The sequence below is a fragment of the Xyrauchen texanus genome, chromosome 27 (assembly GCF_025860055.1).
Source record: "Xyrauchen texanus isolate HMW12.3.18 chromosome 27, RBS_HiC_50CHRs, whole genome shotgun sequence".
Lineage (NCBI taxonomy): Eukaryota > Metazoa > Chordata > Actinopteri > Cypriniformes > Catostomidae > Xyrauchen > Xyrauchen texanus.
The window spans coordinates 19,868,221-19,895,556 of record NC_068302.1 but is presented as its reverse complement, the minus strand read 5'-3'; the positions used below and the strand labels follow the sequence as shown (position 1 = coordinate 19,895,556).

Here is a 27,336-nt window from a genome sequence, read left to right as displayed (position 1 = left end):
ACCACTCTTATCATTCTTCAGTCGACTTCAAACTTCTCAGACATGTTTTTAAAGTTCTGTTCTTTTTTGTGTGCTGCGGTGTTGTGTTTTTTGTAGTTCATATCGCTGGTGATCCGGTTGAAGTAAAACAAAGCAGTTTCTCGTGCATGCAGCGTAAATATTGCTCTTATGCACTCATGAACACGCACAGGAGATTAACAAACTGTGAGCATTTTCACTAAATAACACACTAGATTTCGGATTGTTTATCATCAAACCTTATCGTAGCGTTCCGGACAAGGCATGAGTCCCATACAATCAAATATTAGACTAATAAATAATACTTTGTCCTTTCAAAGCTTGAAGAGATGGTCACCATAAACTGCCATTGTACGACATCACCGAGCACATTGTTTTCAAAGACAAAGAAGGAAAGTCATATGGGTTTATAACAACACAGTGGTGAGTAATGACAACATTTTCATTATTGAGTGAACTATCCCTTTAATTCTGAATAGTTACAGGTCTCTGCGATGTGAATATACATGCACTGTGGCTTGTATTGGTGAAAACACAGAAACATCAAGTTCTGTGCATACCCACATTTATTTGTAAGTTCTTAAAAAATGTAGTGCTTTTTTAATACAAATGTACATTTTAATTAATTTTTACAACAGTAAAACAATTATAAATAAAACAATTACTAACATATAAATAAATAAGCATGGGGCAATCCCACAAACTGGACCGTATCATTCAAACTTGGACATTTACATTCAGAGTTAGATTCAGGCATACAAAAGGTAAAAAATAAAAAAAAAAGTCTGGATATGGCACGCATTGAAGGCTGCAGGCAGTAAGTAATGTTTCACTTCATTTTTGTAGATTCCTGACAGCATGTTTGCCAAAGTGATCATTAGGAGTAATTTAACATTGGAATCACTTGTGGCATATATTTTCCCCATGCACTTGAACTTTTTGAATCGTAAATGAAACAAAATCTATATATTTTCCAGTTTAGTTATATAGTTGGCATAGTTGACAAAGTGCCAACACATGGTGAAATTGTTTCAGCTTATTAAGATATAAATCAATTTCTGTTATATTTCCAATTAAAGCGCATGCACATACGTCTCAGTAAACATACCTGAAAATGCTCTGCACATCATACTGAGGCCATTTGGTCAGAAAGCACTCGTGGGTTTAGTTCACAATGCAAACAGGCTTAGCAGGGTGAAGCCACATTCACAGTGTTTGGTACAAAAAAAAGGAAAGCCAGTATAGTTAACGGAGGCCAAGCACATCACGAAACACAGAAAAACCATCTGCAAAAAGAAATAATAAAGGCTTTGGCATAGACTTGGGTGACAGGACTGCCTCCATCACAGTGTTTGCATTGCATTTGCTATTCAATTAATAAGCATTAGTAATGTTATTTATGATATATAAATCCTGGACTTCAGACCTGTCATCTCCTCATGCTCAAATGCAACTTTGTGACACCATGAAGGAAAACAGTAGTCACTTAGCAGTCAAAAGAGAATCCTACAGTCTTAAGTGAACATTGAGTGAGTAGAATTAGAAGTGAGTTTCAGGCTGTAATCAGTGTTGTCACCAGTAAAAACAGGTAGCATTGACAAGCAAATTGGCATCAGCAATAACAAGCAATAAAAAGAACAAAAACCAAACAAAAGACTATACACTTTACACATTTTTACTGTCCATGTAATACTGTTGCTATAGCAAAAGCAACCTTAAAATCTGAGAGACTGATGGCATTTTGAGTCCAAACAGAGAGCCTGTTTCAAGATGAATCAAATGAAAGTCCTTGTTTAAAATTAAAAGGACCAAAACTGACGTGGAAGTGCAGCAGCTGTCCAAACTGATCTCCACAAATATCTCCCTTTAAGTAAAGGACCATTCTAAAGTGCTTCAAATGTTTTCATTTACTGTGCTCATGCATGAATGTCTGCATTTGGTAAGGAACATATTTATCACACACAGTGTGGCTCTTATGTGCAGTCTTAAGGCCAACCTTGTGAGAATCTTGTCTCTGTCACATAGTCCATTGGGACAGAAAACACAGGGATAGGTTCCTGTAGTGAACAAGCAGCAATCTGAATGCAACATTCCATAATCCACTAGATGAAAGACCCAGATAATACTGCAGAGGGGCTAATAAAGTGACTCTTGATAATCTCCAAAATGCAAACAGCTTCAGAAGAAGCCCTTGGATATTTTAAACCCTTTCTGCTTCATGCGTGGTAGAGTTAGGCTCGGGGAGCTCTTGGAGCGGCAGGTTTTGGGAGCACCACACTTTCTCAGCAGGAAGTCGTAGTTGGCCGTTGAGTTCATGGCGTAGAAAACGTTTCCATTATCTGGGATTCTAAGTTCTGTGGGGTGAAGTGGAACAAAAATCAAAATGTGAAATGCCAATATTCTTTGTTTGGAATTAAAACCCTGTTACGTTAAAATGAAAGTTGAGTGGCTTTTAGTCCATGTCTGTTAGCTTTGAAGCCATCGATGCTAGTGTACTGCTAAAAGTTGAGTACAATTTTAGTATATAAAGTCATTTAAAATGTAGTCTCTTCCTGAAAATGGATAATAAATATTGACGACTCATCAATAATGGCTAAAGGCTATTGGCTAATTCAAATAAGATGATCCCTCCAAAATGTCCCATGTCGAATGAGCTTGAACCTGAACTTGAAATAAACCCCTAAATAAATTCCTTTTCATATTCAGGCTTCTTACCTTTATGCTTTGAGACTCTCTGGTATAGTTCATAGTCTTCTGACTTCTCATTGTCCAGGTTGTGCTTGGCCATGGCTTTCCTAATGACACCAGGTGTTTTATCCTGGCTTGTCACCTGAAATAAATGGTGATTTGTATATGAAGATTAACTAACTAATACAGTACATTATAAGTACATTCCTCATCTTGCTGCAAGAATCTCCTTCACATCACATGTCTCTCACTCACCAGGATGCTCTTGTACATGATGCCGTTGTCCGCATCAAGGCTAACTCTGATGATGCAGCAGTCATTCGCCTGCTGGTTGTACAGGGGCAGGGAGAGAGAGGAGTAGTCAGAGACACCAGAGACAGAACGCTTATGAAAGTGGAAGGCCTGCCCAGTGGAGGTGGAGACTAAAGACGACGAAGAGGAAGAGGATGTGGAACTGCTGGAGCCAGACTCCAGTCCCAAGCCTGTTCCGCAGGCCTCCAAAGATGAGGGGCTGGATGACTCCCAGAGCTGGAAAATAAATACAAATTATATGAGTTTAAAACTCATTATAATCAAGAATAACAATACAGACAAAATGACAAAAGAGTGTTTGAAAGTGCAAATACCTTGGAAGACGAATCAGACGTTTGCTCCCCTGCATCTGAGGTTGATCCAGAATTCTTCAAAGTTGGTGTGGATGGCTGGAGAAAGTTCAAGTTAATTCAGTGTGTATAGTCGTGTTTATTATGAGCCAACAAATAAAAACTGCTAAATTTCTAGGTGTTTACAGTATGGTATCAGTCTGCTGACACTAGGGTAAATACAGCTGCACATTCCTAAAGGCCTGTTCACGCCAAGAGTGAATATTAACTGTGAACATGACTTTGAATCGTAGCAATGCTTTCATATAGACCTTTTCACATTTAGTCTGACAACAGAAGTTTTAACTCACTATATCACTGCATTAAAGAAATTTGTATTATCAGATGGGTTGTATTTTGCTTTAAGCAAATAAAATCTGTTCCATAAATAGACCAGAGTGTTTTTTTTGTTTCTTTTAATACGAATATAACTTTCGTCTGCGATTTGTTTGAATTTTCATTTTTGGTTTGAACAGACCATTAAGGAAAACTTCCCCCAAAAATGAGAATTCTGTCATAAATTACTAATTTCAAACCTGTATGACTTTCTTTCTTAAGTGGAACACAAAAGGAAAAATTCTGGTCTGTCTATTTAATACATTAGCAGTTGACAGTCACTCACTTCACAAAGCACCCAAAAATCTTAAAGTAGGCATGTGCATCATACTTCGGAAGGTAAGCATTAGGTTTTTGGTAAGAATCAACCCAAAAATCTTGATGTCTGTTGCACGTTTATGAGAGCAAGAATGCAAGTTCTCACTATTAACTGCCATAGTATTGAATAGATGGATCGGGATATTATAAGAATGTCATAAAACACCAATATTTGGATTATTGATTGGCACGTTATTTTATCAATATATTTTAGAAGCATCGATATATTAAAATGAACCAACATTTAATTTTAAGCCTAATTTGCATGCTTTCCAATTCACTCAAGTGGCCTTCTGTTTAATAGTGTGGCGTAATAGTATTGGGAGACCACAAGTGGGTGATATAACATTTAATTAAGTCGGGACGTGGGTAGGAAAAGCACTGGTATCACACACAGAGGACCAGCTGATTCGGCAAAGCAGAAGTCTGTCTAAGTCTTAAGACTAAGAATGAACAAAGTGAGGTTGATGAGATTGCAAGTCAGTGTATGAAACTGCGCAAACTGAATGATTATAAATGGTGACGTTTATTATGCAATTTCTCTCTATGTAGCCTTGAATAGGTCTATCAGTCAAGTTATCAAACCCCAACACGACATACTTGTAACTGAAAACACATTGTGTTGGGTATATGAAAGATACATTTACACAATATATCATCCAGTGATGCTAGAGTAAATAATCTTTGTCCTTTGATAATGATTTTGGTCGAATTTAATGGAAAACTATGTGAGATGCACTCTGTGGCACTGCAGAATTTTGAGGCTGAGTGCTGGCAGTGTGTGCGTACCTTTGAGGAAAATAAATGCTTTAATTTACCCTGGCACTCACACTTCACCAAAGTTGTGTTGAGAAATATGCTTAAAAAGATTAAAAAAATCCAGATATAAATGGATAATCATTGGGAAAATCGTCTGATTATCGATGCATGAAAAAGGCATCAATCCCAAGCCTAGGATATTCATTAACATTTTCATTTGTGTTCCACATGTGAAAGAAAGTCATACGAGTTTGGAAGAACATGAGGGTTAGTAAATAAATAATGGTAGAATTTTCATTTTTGTGGGAACTTTTCCTTTAACACTCTGAAAAACAGAAATCGATCTGCCACATGGCCTGAACCAAATCTTTAAACATTTGGATGGTAAAACTATTGGGGCTGTAAAAAACAACATGGCCTTACCTTTTGATTTCCTGATTCTGGGGAGTTCAGTAGACTGAGGGTCATCTCCTCCGCATCTGAGCCGCTGGATCCAGCTGAGGTAAGGCTGAGGGAATCCGGCAAGTCTTTGAAACTGTCTTTGAACTGGCTTAACCGTGCCTGCTCAAAAGACTTTGAGTGAGAAGTCCCTGTGCTGCTGTAACCCGACTCCTCGCTCATGCGTTTGATTATGCCGCCATTCTTCTTGCATACTGACTCAGATGGAGGCTCGATCTCACAGGACAGAGAGTAGCTGAAAAGGCAAATACATCATAGATATTACATTTCTTTCTTTCTTTGTCTTACTTATCGTTCTCTCTCTCTCTCTCTCTCTCTCTCTCTCTCTCTCTCTCTCTCTCACCTCTCGATGTCTGTAAGTTTCTCCACTCTCTTGAACAAATCAGTGAATCGCTGGTTTCTGGTGAAGTTGTAGGAATTGCAGGTCAGCTGCAGTAACTTGATCTGAGCAATCACTTCAAACTCCTACACAAACAGACAAAATATTTTCAAGATATTTTAATATTTTAAAATAATACTTTTTAAAGCAATAGTAATATATTTCTGTATTATTTTATTTATTGTTATTGTAAAACACTTTTCCTAAAAAATACAATTTCTGGTAAAATTTCTGTACACAAGGACTCACCTTCCTTCTCTTCTCAAAGTTGATCAGCCCAACCTGACAAAAAAAAAAATTATAAATAAGAAATATGTTTCTAAATATATAAAAAATTTAACGATAAAGAATATACATTCTAACTGCTAGAATAACGCAAAGGTCCATTTCTTCTTCTGATCTCAATACAACTCACATCGAGATGATCTTTCATAGCAGTATCTAACATGACGAGGTCAGTGAGGAATGTGCCAAGGTATGGAATAGTTCCTTGCACGACACCCTTAACAGCAGGGAGAAGATGAGAGACACAACATAAATACATTTACAATTCATATCTGCATTCAGGAAAATATGGAAGTGGTTTTAAAAAAACCCTGAATACTACATTATCCATTCTTATCACCAGAGGGCACTGTTGCTTAAAATCTGTTGTGTTAACCTGCCAGGATGAGGTTTACTGACAATTCTTCCTGTACATACCATGTCTCTCTGCTGCTGTTGTCTTCTCTGGGCCCCTTTGTGGTTAACTTCAACAATTGCTGATTTAGAGGTGCCCTCCTGTGGAAATATCAGTTTCATGTCAACTTGTGAGTTTTTTTTTTTTTAAAGAGAAAGAGCAGATGTCTTGCATTGACAAAGAATTTAAGCAGCAGAATAACTTAAGGGCAGATAAGGCTGTCAAAGTGGAATTCTAAGATTGCACCTTCATGACGTACCATGACGCAAAATGGAAAGGAGACTTTGACTGAATGGTGTTTAGACATAGTGCTGCCAACACCCTGGGGCAGCCTTTTGGTACTGAGGGGCTGTTATCTAGCCAAACATAAGGTTTATGACATCATTGCAGGGATTCCCTTGTAATGATAGCTCCAACTGCACTAATAGGGTGTTACAAAACTATTTATCTACTTCAGCACACCATACATGCCCTCCATGTGCAATGTAAAGGAAAATGCTTTCATCAAGTGCGGTTTCTTTCTATCAAGTTCATCTTTTTTCCAGGTAATTTCAAAAGAACCGAGTTCCACGACACAGATTTCTAGATAACATCAAAACAATTGAATCTATTTTTAAACCTCATACTTTCTGAGTCACATTAATGTCAAAACAAATCTGGTTGCCACAACAAAAAATCTAGAGTCACTTAAAGTAACCAATGAGTATCTGTATGTATCATGCCCAACTTCTCATTCTCATCTCATTCAATTCTATCATAAAATACATTTAAATGTTGATTTATAAAACCGATAGTTCTGATTCCAACTGATTGGATGAGCCACGGCCTAAGCCGTTGTAAAATTCTGATAAACGCACACTTGTGATTATTGCATTAAGTTGCTGCATTGCTTGGCGAATGTAAAATTCCAACAGTTAGTCAAATGGTCTTAAAAGCGTTAACCCCAGGTCATTCTAAACCCCGGGTAAACAGAATCCTTGGTTATCCTGTTTCAAGTTTCACACTGTTTATACTTAACCCCAGGTTAATCATTTATCCTGGGTATTCAGATTTTTAACACTGCACATTCATAAACCTCAGGTTAACGTTCTTATTTGCATATTTGCAGTGTCAATAACAATGATTGTACGAATATGGCTCGCAATGGACATGCAACCAGTCTCTTCTGTTAAAATGTCGCCAAGCAAATCAGCTCTGTTTGTCTTTCATCTTCTGAAATATCCCATGAAAAACATGGAATACGGTCTCTTCATCATGCCAGTCATCACAGTTCAAAACTTACCAGTTTCCCTCAGATGGAGAACTTAAACAGAGTATGAAAGTTGGGGAAAGTTCAAGCGACTGTACAAAGCATGTGAGGTAAGCGCTCAGACCTTGCTTAACAACTTTCTGAAACACTTTAACACCGCATAGTTTCACACTGTATACCTTTGGCACCACAATGCGGGTTAATAAACTAGGGTAAAAAAAGGTGCTAACCCCCTTGCAAAATTACAAGTGTGAAACATTGCTTTACCCAGGGTTAAAAGCAGGATTTTAAAAGGTGTTAACCCGGGATTAAGCGTAGTGTGAAAAACACAGAATGTTCAAATGGGCCAACGGAATTTTCGGTAATTCAAACTCAAAAATTCACATGTAAACAAACCCACAAAATGCCTTTGATCTGCATGAAGTTGCTCCTCCACCATCTTTCTATCTATCTGATAGTATATATAACTATTTGTCTTACAGCAGAGATTATTTAGCAGAGATGGGTAACTTCTATTAAAATGAATGGAAGAAATTGGAAAGCTCAACCAAGGAGCTCCCAACGGTCAATGGATGTAGAAATGAAGTCCCGCCTTACAGTTTAAAGAGCCAATCATCTTTTAGATATAGACATTACCTGTCAATCAACTTTAGAACACGCATTTTAAAATATAAAATGCGCATTAGCTATAAAAGCTGAGAATATTTAATTGTTTTAGGGTAATATGAGGAAAAATAATCACAATTTATGATATCAGTGTAGTCAGATTTTATTGCTGATTTGAAATATGTTCTTTAATCGTAATCTTGACCAACCATATTTGAGATTTTGGTCTTTCTCTATTCAAGTAGATAGGAGCTGCACTTTCATTAATGGAAATGGCCTCCTGAGAGTGTTCCAAAGATGGCCAACAGTGGACTGACTTGCTAGAAAGACTTTGGTTACAGTCTGTCTGACTAATTAGTTAGCCAGCTATTTGTTTTACTGTTATGTCTGCATAACCATCAAACTTAAAACTTTTAAAACTAATTGTTTTCTTGGCAAACGTTTCTTTTCTAGTTGATCATATTGCTGATGACACCATTTGCTACTCCACTTCATGTTGTGCCTAAAACAACCCTTTACACATGGTAAAATGTCTGTAATGTAACACTAATGGATTATTTTTAAGATCATTTTTTAAGATCAAAAGTAGTAGAAGCATGCCGACCAGCCAAAAGTGCAACAAAAGTATTTGAAGCTGCACTCAAAACTCAGCAGGCCATTGAGAGATAAGCATTGGGCCAGCAAGCTGCAGATATTGTGCAACTGAATAAGGATTTTTTGTTTACCCTGCGGCTGCTATAGAAACATGGTTTTACAGACGCTCAAAGAAATGGTAAGTCACTAAGATTTCCTGTGGATGACCGTGTGATATAACCACATCCTGTCTTCCCCCAGCAACAGATACTGACAGCAAATGTTGGTGGCTTACAGCGCAGTTTTTAAAAATTTAAAAATGCAGGGTGGATGAAAAAGACTGCTAACTGACTGATGCAGCTTAATGCAGTGAGCTCAGCATGGCTAACACGTGCACACACACATTTGTTTCACTATATTGGTGAAGACATCTGAAAGATTTTTTTTATACGGAGGTAATTATATTTTCTACACCCTACCCTAAACCTAACCCTCACACATACCATTAATATCATAAAGATTTTATCAATGGATTTAAAGCTAAATATGATTTGGCCAATTTATGGGCTTATTTAACTAGTGAGGACAGAGGACACACACACATGTGTGTGTTTTACTCACCTTAATGAGAAGTTCTCTACTGTGGGAGTAATTATTGTCATCTGAGAAGATTTCAGACAGTTCCTGGAAAGTGCGATAGCTTTCCCTGTAAGCAGAGTGAAATAATCTTGTTACATCAACATGAAATCCAAACATTGTATTTAACTCACATTTAACTGCATGTAATTCTTGACACAAATCTCAGACCTCTCTAAATGCCCCATTATAAAATATGCATGACTTTCACATGGTTTGCAATCGGTAACAAGCTAGCACAAAGAATGCTTAGCTATTATCTCTACCTCAAGCTGATTGCAGACAGAAATGCCAGTCAGACTCTTACCTGGACACTCCATCCCAGGTCCTCCTCAATCTATGCAGGGCGTTACTCTGCAGGGCGGACAGGATGGCTTTCAGAGAGGAGAAGCTCTTCAGGACACGACATTTCTGATGTCAAGATATACAAACAGATATTCAAGAACTGGGAAAATAAAATGTAATGTATGGACTGCTTTTAAAGTAATACTAGATCCCCTAAAAAAGAGAGTGAGAGTGGTGCCTCACCCTTGCCACTTCTATCCAGTGTTCAATGCGCTTCGCTCTTTGAAAGGGTCTGAGAGACCTGTTGTCCAAGCAGGTGGCAATCACACAGTTGGTCACACTGTTGAACTGGGCAACAGTGGCTCGGATGGTGGGCGCCAGGTGCTCTTTGCCCTTCTTATCCCGTTGAGACCATATACCACCCAAACAATGGTAGGGAACAACCCTCTTAAACAGCTCCTGTGAATAATAATAATTGCATGATTGTCTGATTACAGGCACCAGTTTAATTTGATTTTAACCTTTTGATGTTGAGAATTCTTTGTTGTTTTGCATGAAAATTTTGTTTAATTTAGAATTGCACTTCCTCTGTTTGTTTTGAGTGACCCTTCTCATGAGACACAACAACATTGACACGACCAATGGCATGAATTGGGGGCGGGACTCTGTATTTGTTTAATCAATGGCAGACGGAGGATGTTTTTTATGCATTCTGTTTGGCGGTGCTAGTGGCACAGATCTTTAAGCTTGTGCGAACCTGTGTACATGGCAACATGGTGGCAATCACAGTGGAGTTTGTCTTTGGGAGAAACGGCAACAAAAATACATCTGGTAAGAAACCTAATTATGTTTTACACTGAAAACGATTTGAGTCATAAGAGACTCACGTTTCATTCGATATGCCATTTTTCAAATTTTAGTGATTTAGCGCAAAATGCCACACAATGTACACTAATGTGTATTTTAGTGCATTTTTCCTTAGAAATCCTATATTTAATGTGCATTATCGCATTGAGAATCAATGGATTTATCCAAAAGTTGAAAATGTTTTGCTTTCAAAGGCTTTATATGGAGTTAGGATGAAAATAAGGTTAATTTCGAACTGTTCTTAGTCATTCACTAAATAGGGAGCTAGGTAGCATCCTATAGCTTTCCTATGCAGCTAAGTGAATTCGAAAATATGACCACTTCAGTTTCAGGATGCAGATGATATTTGGACCCCTCAACATGTTTCGCAGACATGGGACAGTGGTACTTAGATCCAGAATTGATCCAGAATGTATAATGTATAACAGGATTGGCAGTAATTGGATGATCCTGGCCATTACTTTGAATCATAATTAATTATGCTAATTTCTGATGTAATGTCTGTAACGTCTCAAAAACACGAATCAGAAACACTCCTGGAAACAATTTGATTTAAAAAATCTGACATTCTATAGCTTGGTATTATTTAAACAACTTAGTACCGCTGTCCACATATGTTGACATAATTTTTTAGGAAAACTATTTGCTCTAGAGTTTTTGCATCTTTATCAGGTGCTACTAGTTACAAATCAAAAAGGGAAATTGAAAATGTACACAGCAGTCACGCTCGTGTCTCAAGAAGTTAAGACTCCTGCCATTTGGATAGAATGAAATGTTATCATGTCTTACTGCATCCATGATTGTTAGCTGCTCAGCGACTAGAGCAGGACTGAAGGACATAAAGTGTGAGGGGGAGAATTCATCATCCAAGCTGCTCTCTTCTGGTGTAGCAAAGGGGCAGGTCCACAGATCCCCTACAAAGAACGAGGCAGAGTTATGTTAGTTAGTTAGTTAGTTGGTTAATATGAAATTCAGTAGTTTACTTCAGAAGATCCTCAGTGAAATTGCACCTTCAAGCTCAACCTCTGAATGTTGCCTGTGCTGGAAATTCTCCAGCAGGTTATGGGCTCGTCTCTCCAGGTCTGATCCAGAAAAGTTGAGCCGCAGGTAGGATATGAGGCTCTGTAGGCATTCATGGTCTGGAGGACTCCAGAAATCTTCCGCATACTGATCCAACCATGCACCCAGAATAGATGAGACAGTGCTGCAGTGCACATAGTAAAAAAAATGGACAAGAGCAGTCAAATTTGTGCTAAATTAATTGGGCTCCAAGGGTTCTGCTGAACAACATAAATCAAGACTTACTTTTTCAGCTCTATATAGTCCTCTGAGGAAAGTTTTGGTCCTTCAGAGACTGGCTTATCATGCACTTTGGCATACCTTACATAGATAAGAATACATTTTAGATAACATTTCAAAACAAGATTTAATATGTCCAAAATCACATGGGGTTGATGACCTGTGTACCTGTTGAGCAGTAGGTCCAGAACTTCTTTGGTGGTGGCAAAAGCTCGGTAGGTGCAGAGGAAAATAGTAACATATGTATAGTCCTTCCCTTTGAATGCTGACACCATGTATTCCACCAGTTTGTCCAGTGTGCCAGCCTTAATGGTCCGACCTTTGCATGTCTCGTACAAACTGAGGGCGGAATCGGTCTCCACGCCCAGCCACCGCTGACCTTTACTAGCCGTCTGGTGGAGCTGCACCTTTCGGAGTGTTATGGTGAAGATGGCTCCCTCCTCTACCTCCTCTCCAATCTCCTGAACTGAGCTCTAAAGACAGAAAGAAGCAATGAGTATGCAGGTCATTACATTCTCCTTAGAATTTTCTTTTGATTATACATTGAACATATACATCCAGTAACCAGTTATTTTGTCCAGTGAAGTATATTCCACCTTTAAGTCTTACATTGCACTTCCTATATTTACCTAATGACAACAAATATGATTCAGGGGCCAGATTCACTGACATTTTCTTAAAACAAACATTAAGAAAGTGCCTAGTGTAAAACAGTACATAGGTAGTTCGTAACATTTTCCTATGTGCAATTCATGAAGAACAGTCATAAGAAAATACTTAAGGGGCCGCTCAGACAGAACACGTTCCTGTGCTAAAAAATGCTTACTAAACAACGCAACCAGGGCCGCCGATAAAGGGGGACAACTGGACCTTTTGTCCCGGGCTTGAGGGGGGCCTGGACTGGGGGGGGTGGGTCCACAGAAAGGCTATTCGATATTGTAGAGCACATCTAAATCCGTTCAGAGGGAGACGTGGATATAAACACGGTACACGCAAAAACCCTCCATGTGGCGCACGTTCATAGGATAACTGTCTGTACCACACCGACGGACTGGATGGGGGCCTGCTGAAAACATTTTCTACAGGGCCCAAGAATTCTGAACTGCAGCCCAGAATACAACACTCTTGCATGAGATGCTTAAAAAAATACATAGGTTGCAGGCCAAATGGGGGTGGGATCTCCAAAAGAGGGTGTCACTTCCACTCACGGCTAAGGTTAGGGAAAGGGTTAGGTTAGGGGTTCCCTATATCTTGTCTGCCGGTTTGGAGCTCCCGCCCCTTATAGGAGCTCTGCCTGCAGCTATAACCTTCTCGTAAAAACAGTGAAAAACGGCGCAACAATCAAAGACATCCATCTTGCGCAGGTATAAAAACAACTGAACCTACATCGAAAAACAATTTTAAAAACAGCGCTGACAGATGCAAAAACGCTTTAGGTGTAAACAGACCCTTAAGATGTCTTTTTAGTAATACAAAGAAATAAAGAATTTTCTTTTTAAAAATATTTCATGAATCCAGCCCAAGATTACTTATTATTATACATATAATGCTATTTGTTCAGTTATTTGCATGGCCAATGCAGTTCTAGTACAGCAGGGTCTTTAAGGGTGAGCAAGGGATTAGGAGACTTCTTTATTAATCCGCACACAGGTTTAACGCCAAGCTCACAAGACCAAGAAATGGGCTCTTTATTACCCACTATCACATGGCTAACCCACCCCAATCCATATCTCTAATGTGGACTATGTTTTTATGTTTTACCAGTGACTTGGATTCAGCATGATGGAGAAGCAAGCTTTTAAAATTACTGATGTCATTGTAGGATTGGTCTCTCTCGCTCTCTCTGACCAACACATTTAAAGATAAACAAAAACATTTTGTAAGATTTTTAAACTAAACAATAATTTTGTGAGATAATTTAGTGTATAATGGTTAATTGAGGAAGCAACTAACTCAAGCACTCCATCTGACGTCACAACGGAAAGTAAAGGAAACCCTCAGGGAACTGTTGGAAGTGACAGTGAGGTTTGCCAGGCAGAGAGCCAATCATGTGAGAGTATCCTGTGTATGTGTGGGTATGAGTCAATGCATGCTCATTAGTACGGCTTTCTCCACAGACTGCCTAAACAGATAACCCAACCCACGGACTCTGTCCAGAGGTAACCATGGTAACAAAAACATACACACTACATGCCACATAACACTTTCTCTCAAATATTTTTACTGTGCTATTTTGGAAGTGCACAAATGAGCAAAAAGGAACAAAGCTACTTTCGCTTTTGAGTAGAAATGTTGCACAGGCTTGTAAAACCTCACAAGATGTTAGATGCCTTATGCATGTGCTTATTTTGATCTGGTGCTGCTCACAAATAATGCAACCTATAATAACTTTTAATAATAATGTTGTTATAATGTTAAGTAAGTTATCTGTTTATTGAGACATGGGCCAAAAGACAAATAATTTAGATTATAAATCACGATTTAATTTAAACTACTCAATGAGGACAGAATAATTTTCTGTAAAGCTGCTTTGAAACGATGTGTGTTGTGAAAAGCACTACACAAATACAAATGACTTGAGTTGACTTGAATATTCTGTAATCTGTCCAAACTATATGCACCCTGTTAACAGAGGAACTTGATTTAAGTTAAACAAAAATGGGGAAGACATTTGCTCCATGCAAAAAAATCAAACAGAAAACAAAACAACTTTGCACCACAACAAAATGCACACTGGGAACCCCCTTTGACTCAGGTTGAAAACAGTGAGCTTGGAGAAACAGTCCTGACACAAGACTGTAAAGGGACAGTCTTCAACATCTGACATTTCGAAATAGAAAGCACCTACACTCAGCCTGAATATCTGAGGGAAAATCCACCTCACAATTACAGACTGCCAGAGCATTGCAAAAACAATTTTCTAAATCATTATTCCATTTCCAGTCTCGTTTTCCAGAAACACTTAACATACTTAAGACAAGATAAATTCACATTAGAAGCAAAATGGTGTAAAATTGGTGTAAAAAAATAAGGTGTTTTGTGTTATTAAGAAAAATAAACATAATACAAAATATATTTTCATATATTCTCTAAAAACTGTATTTGGTTTTGCTTTGAGCAAATGTATGCATTTAAGGATGTTTGGGAATTTTTACAACCTTTTCATATGGTGAATTAATATTGTTTATCACAAATCACGGGCTTGCTTTTTGCCTGAATAGATTTGTTTAAAACAGTGTAATCACTGAATCACCCACAAAGCCCAGACTTTGACAGAATACAATGAACAATCCACAAACTCTGCTTTGTGCACCGTGACTGCCTCTGATCCACTAAAGCCACGAGTTTCCTGCATAAGACAAAGAGTGTTGAAAGCTTACGAAAATGTTAGGAATACTGTGTAACGCCTTTCTAGACAGATGCATCCTTCACAAACCACTTTTATAACATACACAAACAATGCAGAATTCCTCCTGTTAAAATAAGGGAGGGGTTAAACATGTGAAAGTACAAGCCCTGTTTTGACGTACTTATATAATTTCACACATCTGGAAAAACAAGATTAAATATGTTAAAAATAGACTTTGTCTTCTTTCTAATAGATGCCCTCCTTAAAGGGATAGTTCAGCCAAAAATTCAGTCATTGTTTATTCACCCTCAGGTCATTTCAAACCTATATGATTTTCTTTTCATCCATTGATTACAAACAGAAATGTTACCCTCAGTCAATATTCACTTTTATTGCATTTACCCATACTATGAAAGTGAATGGTGACAATCTCTAACATTCAGCCTAGTATTTCCTTTTGTGCTCCACATAAGAAAGAAAGTCATACATGGTTGGAGCAACATGTGGGTGAATAAATTATGACAGAAATGTGATTTTAGGGTAAACTATCCCTTTAAGTAACATATTGTACTTAAACAAAATAAATAGAGAAGGAAAAAGAACTGAAAAGGATTTACACCAACAGTGATAAATGTGCTTGCACTCTGTTGCAGGTGTCCTCCTGTTGATCATTAACAAATGAGGCTGGCACCAAAAGGCTATTCATTCATATTTTGATAATGTGTCATACCATTTCTTAGATACCTGCAAGGGTTTGCTTTTTACTGCCTTGAGAAGGCAATGAAGCATAGCTTTGTCAAACGTTTTCACAGGGAATAAGAATAACTCTATTTAGCTTGTAATACAATATTTATAAATGTCCTAAGCATATCACTGCCTAAGCCACTGAAAGCTAAGACCAAATCTCTTCTCTGTCAGTAATACCCAAGAGCAACACAATGCTTATTTTGTTCTGTAAGAGTTATGGATTATGGTTATGTTTCATTAGTGCTCTCTAGATTCAAGGTTCTGTAAGAGTTATTAACCTACAGAGAGATGAGATATTCAGAGCTAAGCTACAGTCTATATATTTTGGCATTGCTCTGTAGGTTTGTCAGTACACTGAGTCACAGTGCATTAAACCTCAGGGTGGAGTGATGGCCAGATTCACTGCAGCAAATATCCACAGTGGAAAAAAAGAAGGGAAAGATCAAAAATGTCTCGCTCTCTGTATCCATGATATTCTGCAAGTTTCCAACAAGGCTTATTGTATTCACATTATGAGGGTAAAAGCAGACAGATAACAAAAGATAACAGCGCAAGTCATTAATTCTTTGATCTGTTGTTTGCTGGTAAACAATCAAAATCTAACTCATCAACCACAAATTAATGTAGCTTTTTGTATATGTATTTCGTCTAATTTAAAGGTAAAGATTAATAGTCCCATACTATCTGGAGCATATGCAAACAGATGCCAAACTAACTGGTCTTGCAGTGTGTAACAATGGCATAAAAGTACACATTCTCAGTATATTCAGTGCTTTATGGGACAGACAGAGCAGCTGTTACTTAGGGAATTAGCTGATCTCTGTACTGTGCTCTTAATTACCATTATAAAAGTGTACTTTTACATCTGGCTGATTCGGTTTACATCTACAGGGCTGAAATAACCAACTCTGAGACCTTGCCAGCCATCTGCAGGCTTGAAGCACTTTAAAAGCACAGGTAAAGTGCCTGAGGTGCCCCTTTTTACAAGCCATGCAGTGAAAGAAGACTGAGATACCACTCTTTAGTAAAGCTTCTTCAATGGTTCTTCTTTGTTCCTTAGAACTTATCAAGAAGAATTGTGAGGATATTTGGAGAATAAAACATCAGTTAATATATGGTGTCCATGTACATAGACCTACATGTATAGGATAAAAGGTTTTTAAGTTTAAAGTGAGAAAATGCAATCTCTCATCCATCAGAACTGATTTTTAGCAAAGGTACTTAACCATTGGAAATCTGTGTGCACAAGTGCACAAAGTGCAAATAGCGATAGATGCTATTATACTAAGTGTAAATAGCAACAAAAAAAGATGTTTATGCACCCCAGAGCAAATAGTGGCAGATACTATTTGCATCCCTAATTAAAAACTAACTTATAGTATCACTGCAGTGTGTTTATTGTATTTATTTAGAGCCCCACAGACACCCTACACCAACCACTACCCCTAAACCTAACCCTAACCTTCCTTTACAAAAATTAACTATGGCTTTACTACAGTAACCATAGTATAACCACAGTATTTTGTAGTAAAATCACAGTAACCACAAAATTAAACATGGTATATTAACACCATATTACAGTAGCAACACCATGGTTAATTTTTATTAAAACTATGTTTTCCGGCAAAAACCATGGTTACTACAATATTAGTAAAACCAAGGTTAACGTTTCCCAGACCAAACCTTTCTCTGAACACCCTGACAACTTTACTATGAGGCAATCATCCTTTATATTTATGTTCTAAGTAATATTGAAGGAAAGATAAAGAGTGGAGACAGTAAACATGATGGGTAAATGTGGGAATCGAACCTGGGTTGCTAGCATAAAACCTAGTGCAAATAGTCACTCTGAATGATTTTTTTCTTCTCCCAGTACGGAGAGACAAATATAAGTAAGCAATTTGTAGGTTGAGTCCCCTGACAAATGTAAAAAATGTGCCTCTGTTTTGCTATTAAAACATTACTTTTTTTTAGCATCCCAGCCAGCCCGACACAGCAACAGGCGGTATTATATGTTTTTTTCGACCAATAGAAGACCATGGGGAGTGTTTGAGAAACCTGTTTGTGAACAATCATTATTATTTTGCAATACCGTTTGGTGATGCTAGTGGTGCAGAAATTATTAAATTTAGCTTTAAAGAAGAGAGGAAGAAAAACAAACAGTACCAGCCCACAAGCTATGGAAAATACACAAACAATGAACCCCAACTGCAAGAGAAGAGAAAGTTCTAAAGCCAAAGCTACAACTGTGCTAGTGCTGTGCTTGTTGGAGGGAGGATCTGACCAGCACTAATTGTGTAATGAGAGCAGATTAGATTTAGCACAGAAAAGGTTAGCAGTAGGTGACTGGAACCTTCTTTTTGTGTGTGACTACTGCAAAGCCGTAAACAAGTTTCAGTGTGAACGGCTTTTTAAGTCAAAACAATGTGGCACTGAAATGCAAGCCAAGATAAAATGGGAACATGTTGTGAACAAACCATGGACAAATCTCACAGGTTTAACATAACTCAGTGGCTGTAAAATGTTTAACTGCCACAGTGATACAATTATTGGCTTTCCTTCAAAAACAACCAAGAATTTTTTTTTGCAATGTACAGTTTGAGAAGTCACAAATTGAAAATCAATGGTACAATCTTTCAAGGAAAAATGTGACAAGTAAAAGCATTTTCATGTATCATGTAAGAGGTTTTCAAATGCAGTTATTATTCATTCTTAGTTAAAATATCTCCACCATCGTGGTTAATCTGAACACAGCAGCTCCTGTTAACCTCTTAAAAAAACATCTGAGTATATTCAATGAATTGTCAGCAAAATCGTTGTTATATTTCTTTCCATGCCCTTGGCTAAACCATGCTCAGGGAAGGTTTTCATTTAATACCAGAGGACATGATTCTCATTCAGTTTCCATTTCGAGAGGGGAAAGTTGGAGATTGAGAAAGAGGGAAAGTGAAAAAACAGAGGGTGCCAGTGCTGTGGCCAAGATGATGGAGGAGACTTGGTTTTGGTTTAGTAGATGTAGGTCACAGAGGACAGACATATAGGAGTTCTTAAATGACTATTGATGAAAAGAATGAGTGAAGAACATATAACTCAAAGATATTTTTTTTTTCTATTACAGAGTGAGAAACAGTGCACCATATTGAATGGCGTAGTTTCAAACTTGTTAACAAAACACAGAGGCATGCCAGCTCAGCAACATAAATACAATGGCACTATATGCTGACAATATATGCTGGTAAATAGAGTGTATATATATATACATTGCAAAAAAAACAAAAAAAATATATATATATATATATATATATATATATATATATATATATATATATATATATATATATATATATACACATACACGTGTTTTTTTATCTAAATATAATCTGGATAACACAATATGATACAAATGAACGTGTCACTTTTTAAAGATTATTACCTCCAGCATAGGCAGATCAGGGTCCAAATGTGTAAAACTATTTAAAACCACAGGACATCCATCTCCGGCCGCGATTTCCATCTTCACCCCATCCCAAATGTTTTTAATTCTCCATGTGCTCGCGTCAAACAGATCATCCAGGGACGTGGGTTTGACACCCAGAGCGTCCGACTGTAGACCCATAACGTAGACCATTACTGAACGACTGTAACTTGTAACTGTTAACTGTATAATTTTATAACGAATCCCATGTTGCCAATGTCAGACCTCTGCTGTAGCAACGAATGTTTGTCTGTATTGGTGCTGTAAAGAAGAGCAGGGAATTCCCTGCTGCGCTATGCTCCGCCCTTCACCCGAAGTAACCCCGCCCCTTTATGACTAACATTGCTGTCAGGTTACGGGAAACTCTGTTGTCCATCCATCCATCCATCGTCAACCGCTTATCCTGTGTACAGGGTCGCGGGGGGCTGGAGCCTATCCCAGCTAACATTGGGCGAAAGGCAGGGGACACCCTGGACAGGTCGAAACTCTGTTGTATCCTCCTAAAAATATCGCTTGAGTGTAACTACACAGGCCATGAATGAACGGATGCATTCTCTGACAGTCTTGTGCCATCAATTAAGCATTGGCTACATCATAATCCTGAATTAAACTTGACTATTTATGGTATTCTTGCATAAATAAAAAGATCTGCCAAAGATTATCGGGCTTTATCAACAAAATAAAATATCAGCGCATTCAAATGCTTACAGAAATCGGCTAACTCTACAAACCTTATCAAACTGTTTGCTATACGGTGGTAAATAATGTCACCTGATCTAACACAAAAGTTACAGTTCATCAACTAGGGCTAATAATATCCGCAAATGCTGTTTTTAGTAAGAGAAATGCCATAACATGCCTCTAACCTAGTGAAGATAACCTTGCCAATCGAACCTCAAATCGGAACCTAGCTTATTTACCTGTTGATCTACTATTACATTACTCTGACTCATATTACAGAAATACTTTTCCAATTCTGTTCCTAACTCATCCTATGAGGGACAGCTAGATTGCACAAGAATAAGATAAATTGTAGGTTATTCATTTTTCAACCTCAAATATTTTAAACTACAAGCATCTAGCTGCCACAACCAGAACTCAACACAATCCCTGCCATAACAAATTTTCCATTCAACATTAAACCAAGCTGATAGCGCCCTCTGTTGCAAGAGTGACGCAAAGCACCGAGGGAAACTGGAATCCTCCAGAGTAACTGTGTTGTTGCCATGGAAAAAAGGAGCAGCTATGTGTGCGTGGCACCTGATTTGGATGATGGTCTTTTCCCAAACAAAATTTCACCCTGAGGCCACCATAATGATCTGACAAGACAGCTGTCTAAGTGAGCGGAAACTCACTAATTAAAGGGATAGTTTTTTATGTAAACCATCTTGTCAAGTGGAGCTGAGTTAGAATTTCTTGATTGTGACTTGCATTGGATTACGTCACACCTATATGCAGCATCAATGGTTTGATGCTAAAGAGTTTTCAGAACTCACACAAGCTTTTCACTAGTATTTCCCATTGCCTTGTACTCAACCACTTCTGCTAATAGTTGGCCAAGGCCAAGTTATTCAAGGCAGCATAAACTAAACAGATATATAAACTGGATGTGAATTACCCTGAGCTCCTCTAATTGAATTAGAACAGTTATTAGTTATGCTTGTCAGCCATACAGAGCTATCACACAGATTTATTATGCAATAATTTTTCAATGCGAAAGAAGTCTTGGTTTTGGTACACTATCCAAATAAATCTTCCCATTGCCAATACATGCATATACTACACATACACACACACTCCCTTATTTCTATTCAAGTTCATTTATTCCTGCACTCTGTAAACTGCCAGTCTAAACTATGACAGATCAAATAAACTGTTGAATAGCCAGTGTCATATCATATTGCATTTATGTCTTAGCAGTGTTCAGGTCTAAAAGTCAACAGGAAATCAAAATGTACCCCATTTACTTCCTTAAACAACGACAAGACAGAGGTCATTGTATTTGGCAACAAAGCTGAAATTCCTTTCTGGAATCTTGGTGTACTTTTGGAGTCAGACCTTAGTTTCAGTAGTCACATCAAAGAAATAAATAAATCAGACTACTATTACATAAAAAATATAGTGAGAATTGGATGATTTGTATCCAGTCAAGACTTAGAAAAACTTGTTCATACATTCATCACCAGTAGTGTGGACTACTGCAATGGATTCCTCACCAGTCTTCCCAAAAAGACCATTAGACAGCTTCGGCTCATTCAGAGTGCCGCTGCCAGGATTCTCTCCCGAACCAAAAAATCTAAGCATATATACAGAGATAATGCCCCATGCTAAAAGTTTAGGATTGTTGTAACATGTATACAAAGGCTACAAGCCAAGGCTATCTCTGACCCAGCTGGAGCTCAATTGCACAGCCAACCACTATTGATCGTGATCTCTGCTGAGATTGATAGATTACAGTTTGTTCTTCTCTTACAGCACCAGCATGGTATATAATTTTCTGGAGAGGCTTGGGTCACTTTTGTCCCCTTTCCCAGACACACACCATCAAAGGAAGTCAAACAAGGTAATCATAGGGGGTCTGATCTGGAAACGGTTTCCACTTTCCATTTGACAATTTAAACTGGACTTAAATTTTTTTTCTATAATCCTCCCTGCTGTCAGGAATCAAGGCCATCAAAGATATTACATAAGTGTTACAGCAAACATTTTTCACCATAAACCCTTTTTCCTCTCCTAACAAGCCTGTGTCAACCACTAGACTCTCGAGAAAGGACAGATGTACTTTGAGAGTAAACAACAGGACAAAATTTGAGAATCTGCAAACAAAGTGATATTGTGCATACTTATAATTTCAACTGGACAGAAAATAACTGAAAGGCCCCTATTTTGGGGAAAAACAATCAACTTTTTTTATTGACTTTGAAGTATCTACTACTTCAATAACCCAACAGTTCTGAGTGATGACTTGGAACATGTCAAAAAATTGGCTTCTAGATGTCTTGTTTTTTGTTGTTATTGTCAAAATCACCAAAATCACCAGAACGGTATAAGGTACGCTCTTCTCAGGAACTGGAAAGCACCTGAAAGATACTATCACAACCAAGAATGTTTAAAGGAGGAGGAAGAAAAGTTTGGTAATAGCTAACTAGTGCTGATAATACTAACTAGATAAATGTGCACTCAAATGAGCAGAATTTTAGATAACAGAAGTAAGGAGTCTCTTACCTGTTCTCTTGCCTCTAAACCTGCCAAATCACTGTATGGATCTTCATTCAGGCACAGACAACCCAAGCCACACCAACATGTCAGCTGAACAAGTGGATCAATTCTGTGTTTCCAACGCATCCCCCTCTGAAATGTTTCCTTGTATTATAAACTGTAACATATCATCAATCCAGTGACAGATATGAAGCACGAAATTCTCCTCCGCCATTCGCTGACCCAAACACTGCCCCTCTCTGTTGACTCAAACAGCTGAATCAATAAGCAGGGAACACGGCAACGCAACTCTAACTCTCTTAACTCTGTTAACTGTCTCTCACTACAAAACTAATAGTTTGGAGAATTCTTTATGATGAGCTCTTCTATTAACGCCCTGAGCATTTGAGTGTACTAAGAGAGAATGATTTGCAGGAACTGCTGTATGATGCTCTGGGAATGTGGTAAAATTCCCACACAAGTAAAGCAATTAAACCGAAGTGAAAACCTGTGTGACAGCTTTCTGTTCCCACAAGAAATCAAAATATCATTCAGAGGAATATTTGAAAAAGCAATTTCCAGTGCTCATTGTCACTACAAAAAAAGAGTATTCAATCAAAAAGAAGAAAAAATAATTTACATAATTTGAAATAATTTTGTGAGTCAATCATATCCACTTTAAGGCTAGAATGTACAAAAGTGAACACATATTTGGCACCTTACAGACTCATTTTTATCTTTATTTGTAACACATACACACACACACTCACAGATACAGGTGGAACTTGATGTTCAAGAGGCGGAAAATTAAAGATTTCAGTGGAAGGTTGTGTGGCTTAATGATGTGCTTATAACAGGCTGTGAAAGATACCAAGAAATGAAAGCTTTCTGTATGTCAGCAGCACGAGTTGTGCAATCCCACAAAAAACAACAGTTTAAAGTACACTGAAAAAAGTGCTAACCTGCAATTGTTACCCAAGTCTGTATCTATTTCTACTTTTGTAAATGTAACCTTATTTGTCAGGTTGATTTAGATAGATTTGACCATTTGACGTTACAACAAGAATTTTTACAGTGTATTTGTGAAGACATAACAGCTTATATCTTTTCAGAAACAGGACAGAATGTAGTTCGTAAACCTTAATCTCTTTTTCACAGGGAGTGCTCACATACTTTCTTTTCCTGACTGCAACAGAAACACAATTTTGTGGCAAAATTTATTAACCTGCTGTATTTTCTGGAGCTTCATTTTCATTTGAAGGCACTCAGAACATGACATTTTAAAGTGCCATTTCCTTATCACAATAGAAACTATTTCAAGAAACTATTTCCCTGTGACACTGATACAAGGGAATGTGACCACTCCCTAATCATTATTTAAAAAATCATTTTCATCAATGATGTGAATCTCAATAACTTAAGTGTATCTAAGAGTTAAAACATATATATACATATATATATTGTATTTATTGTTTTAAAATGTTTTTTAATGCATTTTAAAGGGCTTGTTCGTCCAAAAATGAAAGTTCTCTCATCATTTACTCACCATCCCAGATGTGTATGACTTTCTTTCTTCTGCTGAACATAAATTAAGATTTTTAGAAGAAAATGTCATCTCTGTTGGTCCCTTTATTGCAAGTGAACAGTGACCAAAGGTTCAAAAAGCAGATAAAAGCAGCACATTATTAATCCATAAGACTGAAGTGGTTAAATCTATATCTTCAGAAGCAATGTGAGAAGTGTGGGTGAGAAACATAAATTTTTTGTCTGTTTATTTTTTACTATAAATCTGCACTTTCACTTTTAGATGTGATAGTGAAAATGGAGATTTACAGTAAAAAAAAGGGATTGAATATTGATCTGTTTCTCACCCACATTTCTCATATAGCTTCTGAAGATATAGATTTATCCATTGGAGCTGTATTGATTACTTTCATGCTGCCTTTATGTGCATTTTGGAGCTTCAAAAGTCTGGTCATCATTCACTTGCATTGTATGGACCCACAGAGCTGAGATATTTTGGTAAAAATCTCTGTTTGTTTTCAGCAGAAGAAAGAAAATCTTACATATCTGAAATGGCATGAGGGTGAGTAAATGATGAGAGAATTGTGAAAGTTATACAGTATGTATATGCTTCCTAATGTTAGATAGGTAATGTGGTATGATAATACTATTATTATTTATTGTTTTATATGATTTGAAGGGGAACGCCAAGGCTTTGTGTATGGTACGTACCATGATTTCAAGATAAATTCATTTCAGTTTAGAATTGAATTTATTGATTGAAAAAACATATGCCTTACTGAAGAATTGTAGTGTTTTATAAGCATTACATCTATATTTATTTAAACAAATCCTTAACTGAATAGTTCCACAGGGCCAACAGTGGATTACTGTCTTTTCAAGATGAAAAATAAAACGTCCTCCAGCTACAGTGCAATACTGAAAATGACCAATATGCAATAAAAGGAGTAGCTCAGTGAATGCTTGCTCGCACCTGCAAAAATGCTGACATATAAAGACACCTGCTACTTAGCAAAAGTAGCGCATCATACTTGACATCTCTGGTCAAAATGTGGCATAGAAATAAGAAAAATAAAACTCTTGACAAAAGGCAGCAAAGCAACAACATCCAGTTCGGCATGTCAAAAAGTAGAATTCAATATTGAGTACAAGACATCCACAGCTAACGAAGCAGATCCAAATCCTTTAGGTTATCAATGCGCTGTGACTTGCTCAATTACGAGGAACAGCAGTTACACTTCTGAACAAAGTTTTTGTTTGGTTTTACTTGATTCAATTTTGGCCACTGGTTCCACACAATGAAACATTTTTTCTTTGATATTAAATTAAAAGGTAGGCTCTACTCAAACGCTTTCTGGAACGCAAACCTAAATGAATTAAGTTAACCTAACTTAATTTTCATCTGTTCAAATCATTATATTGAACCTTCCAGCTGTTTGTTATCAAGCAACAAACACATAAGTCATTATACCGATGATCCCTCAATATTTGCTTCATGTGAAAAGCAATACACAATGATTTATCAATAATAACGTACCCAACCACAAACTAACCATTAGCTTCACTCTTCTCCACAATCCTCCTATCCCAGCATAACAGAACATTAAACACTAATACATCTCCTACTTGCTTCATTTTGCATATAATTATATTAAACTATCACTTAATTAAAAAATTCACTCTCCAAATTCAATCCCATGCAAAGCCTGTTGGGAACTGGAAATCCCCTGCCCGATTTTAACAATACATTGATGCAACAAATATTATTAACATAGTCATAACACAACTGGATTAAGTGAACATAGATGGGTTGTACACAATTAAATTACGTTCAGACCAAATGCTAAAGAACTGTGTTAAATTAGCTCATTTTAAATAAGTTAATTGAACAAACAGTAAAAATCAAGTTGAGAACACCATCCATTAGAAGTCTGAATCTATTTGAACATTTCATAGTAATGTTATTATATCACTTTTTGATGACTGTGTTGAATATCACTTGGACTTTACACAATATAATTATGTTTTCATCTGAAACATAATTGTATTAAGTTGATTTCAAGGGTACTGGTTTAGTATTTTTAATATATCTGCTTTTCCTTTTTCAGTGTTTTTAACATTAGTTAACTCCATTAATTAACATGTACTAACAATGAGCAACACCTTTATGACACTTATTAAACTTGGTTAATATTAATTTCAAAATATACTAATATATTTTTAACATTAAAAGATGTACATGTTAACATTAGTTAATGCTTTGTGATCAAACATGAACTATAGTACTGTGATAAATTAACATTTACAAATGCTGTTGAAATACATTGTTCATTGTTAGTTCATGAAACCTAATGCATTACCTAATGTTAACAAATACAACTTTATTGTATTGGCAGAAATGACATGCTTTTAGCGTAAAGACTGGAGAGGAAATGTTCCACGGAGAACTATCTGTTAAACTTATTTTAACAAAAAAAGCTGAATAGAGTCAAAGCGTAAGTGTATACTTTAACACTACAATCTTAAATGGATGCATGCACACAACAGACACCAGGTGAATCAGAATGCAATGACAGCAGGTCTCTTACCAGATCATCCAGGATGGAGACAGGGAAATCAAACATGCACATCTTCACAGGCTGAGCCAGAGCTTTCTGCAAGCTGAACACAGATTTATGCTCCATGTTCCACAATGGAGAGAGTGCAGGCTGCTGTCCAGGAGCCTGCTTTATATTAGGTAATTCTGCTCTTCCTCATCTGCATTCATTGATACACAACTCCGTCCTTCCCTCACTCACTCTCTCTTTTAATCGTTCCCTTCCAGAGTAAATCTACACACACTCTTGTTCCCTTTTCCCCATGCAAACACACACACACACACACACACACACACACAAACTCTACTCACCTCCCTCTTACCCTCGAGATTTCTTTCTACTAGTTACATACAGCACAAACAGGAACTTGCTTGTGCTGTCACTCACAGTCCCTGCAGCTGTCTATACTTCTGTTGCCTAAGGAGATGGTGAGAAATCTTAAACAACTCGCCCTTCGCCCATGAACGCTTCATCTTGCAGTCTTTCTCAATGTCTCTCTCTATCAGCCCCCTTACCATGTAAACACACACGCCCATGCACGCAACATATGTATGCAGCAAGTATTATCTCTTTAATATGCAGAGTCTCTGCAGAACAATGCACTCCTGGCAGTACGCAGCTGTCTTTCTGAGCTTACCCAATTCTCTCTTCACA

The 27,336-nt window shown here is 37.4% G+C and overlaps 1 protein-coding gene across 3 annotated transcripts; it reads right to left on the bottom strand.

Annotated features, from left to right (window-relative positions):
- Positions 1-480: 480 nt before the first annotated feature.
- On the bottom strand, positions 481-27,336 carry ralgds (ral guanine nucleotide dissociation stimulator). 3 transcript variants are annotated; one of them, XM_052094396.1, is made up of 17 exons: positions 26,674-27,336; positions 11,961-12,265; positions 11,799-11,873; positions 11,504-11,697; positions 11,283-11,407; positions 9,870-10,085; positions 9,649-9,752; positions 9,327-9,411; positions 6,301-6,378; positions 6,014-6,100; positions 5,848-5,880; positions 5,563-5,684; positions 5,184-5,454; positions 3,333-3,407; positions 2,962-3,234; positions 2,734-2,848; positions 481-2,372 (listed from the first exon to the last, which is right to left on the bottom strand). In XM_052094396.1, exons 1-17 carry the CDS (start codon positions 26,767-26,769, stop codon positions 2,197-2,199), a joined length of 2,430 nt encoding a protein of 809 aa, XP_051950356.1. In that variant the 5' UTR covers positions 26,770-27,336; the 3' UTR covers positions 481-2,196. The 3 variants fall into 3 exon arrangements, with proteins under 3 accessions (XP_051950356.1, XP_051950355.1, XP_051950354.1); XM_052094395.1 differs by lacking the exon at positions 26,674-27,336 and adding an exon at positions 22,589-22,893; XM_052094394.1 differs by lacking the exon at positions 26,674-27,336 and adding an exon at positions 19,322-19,606.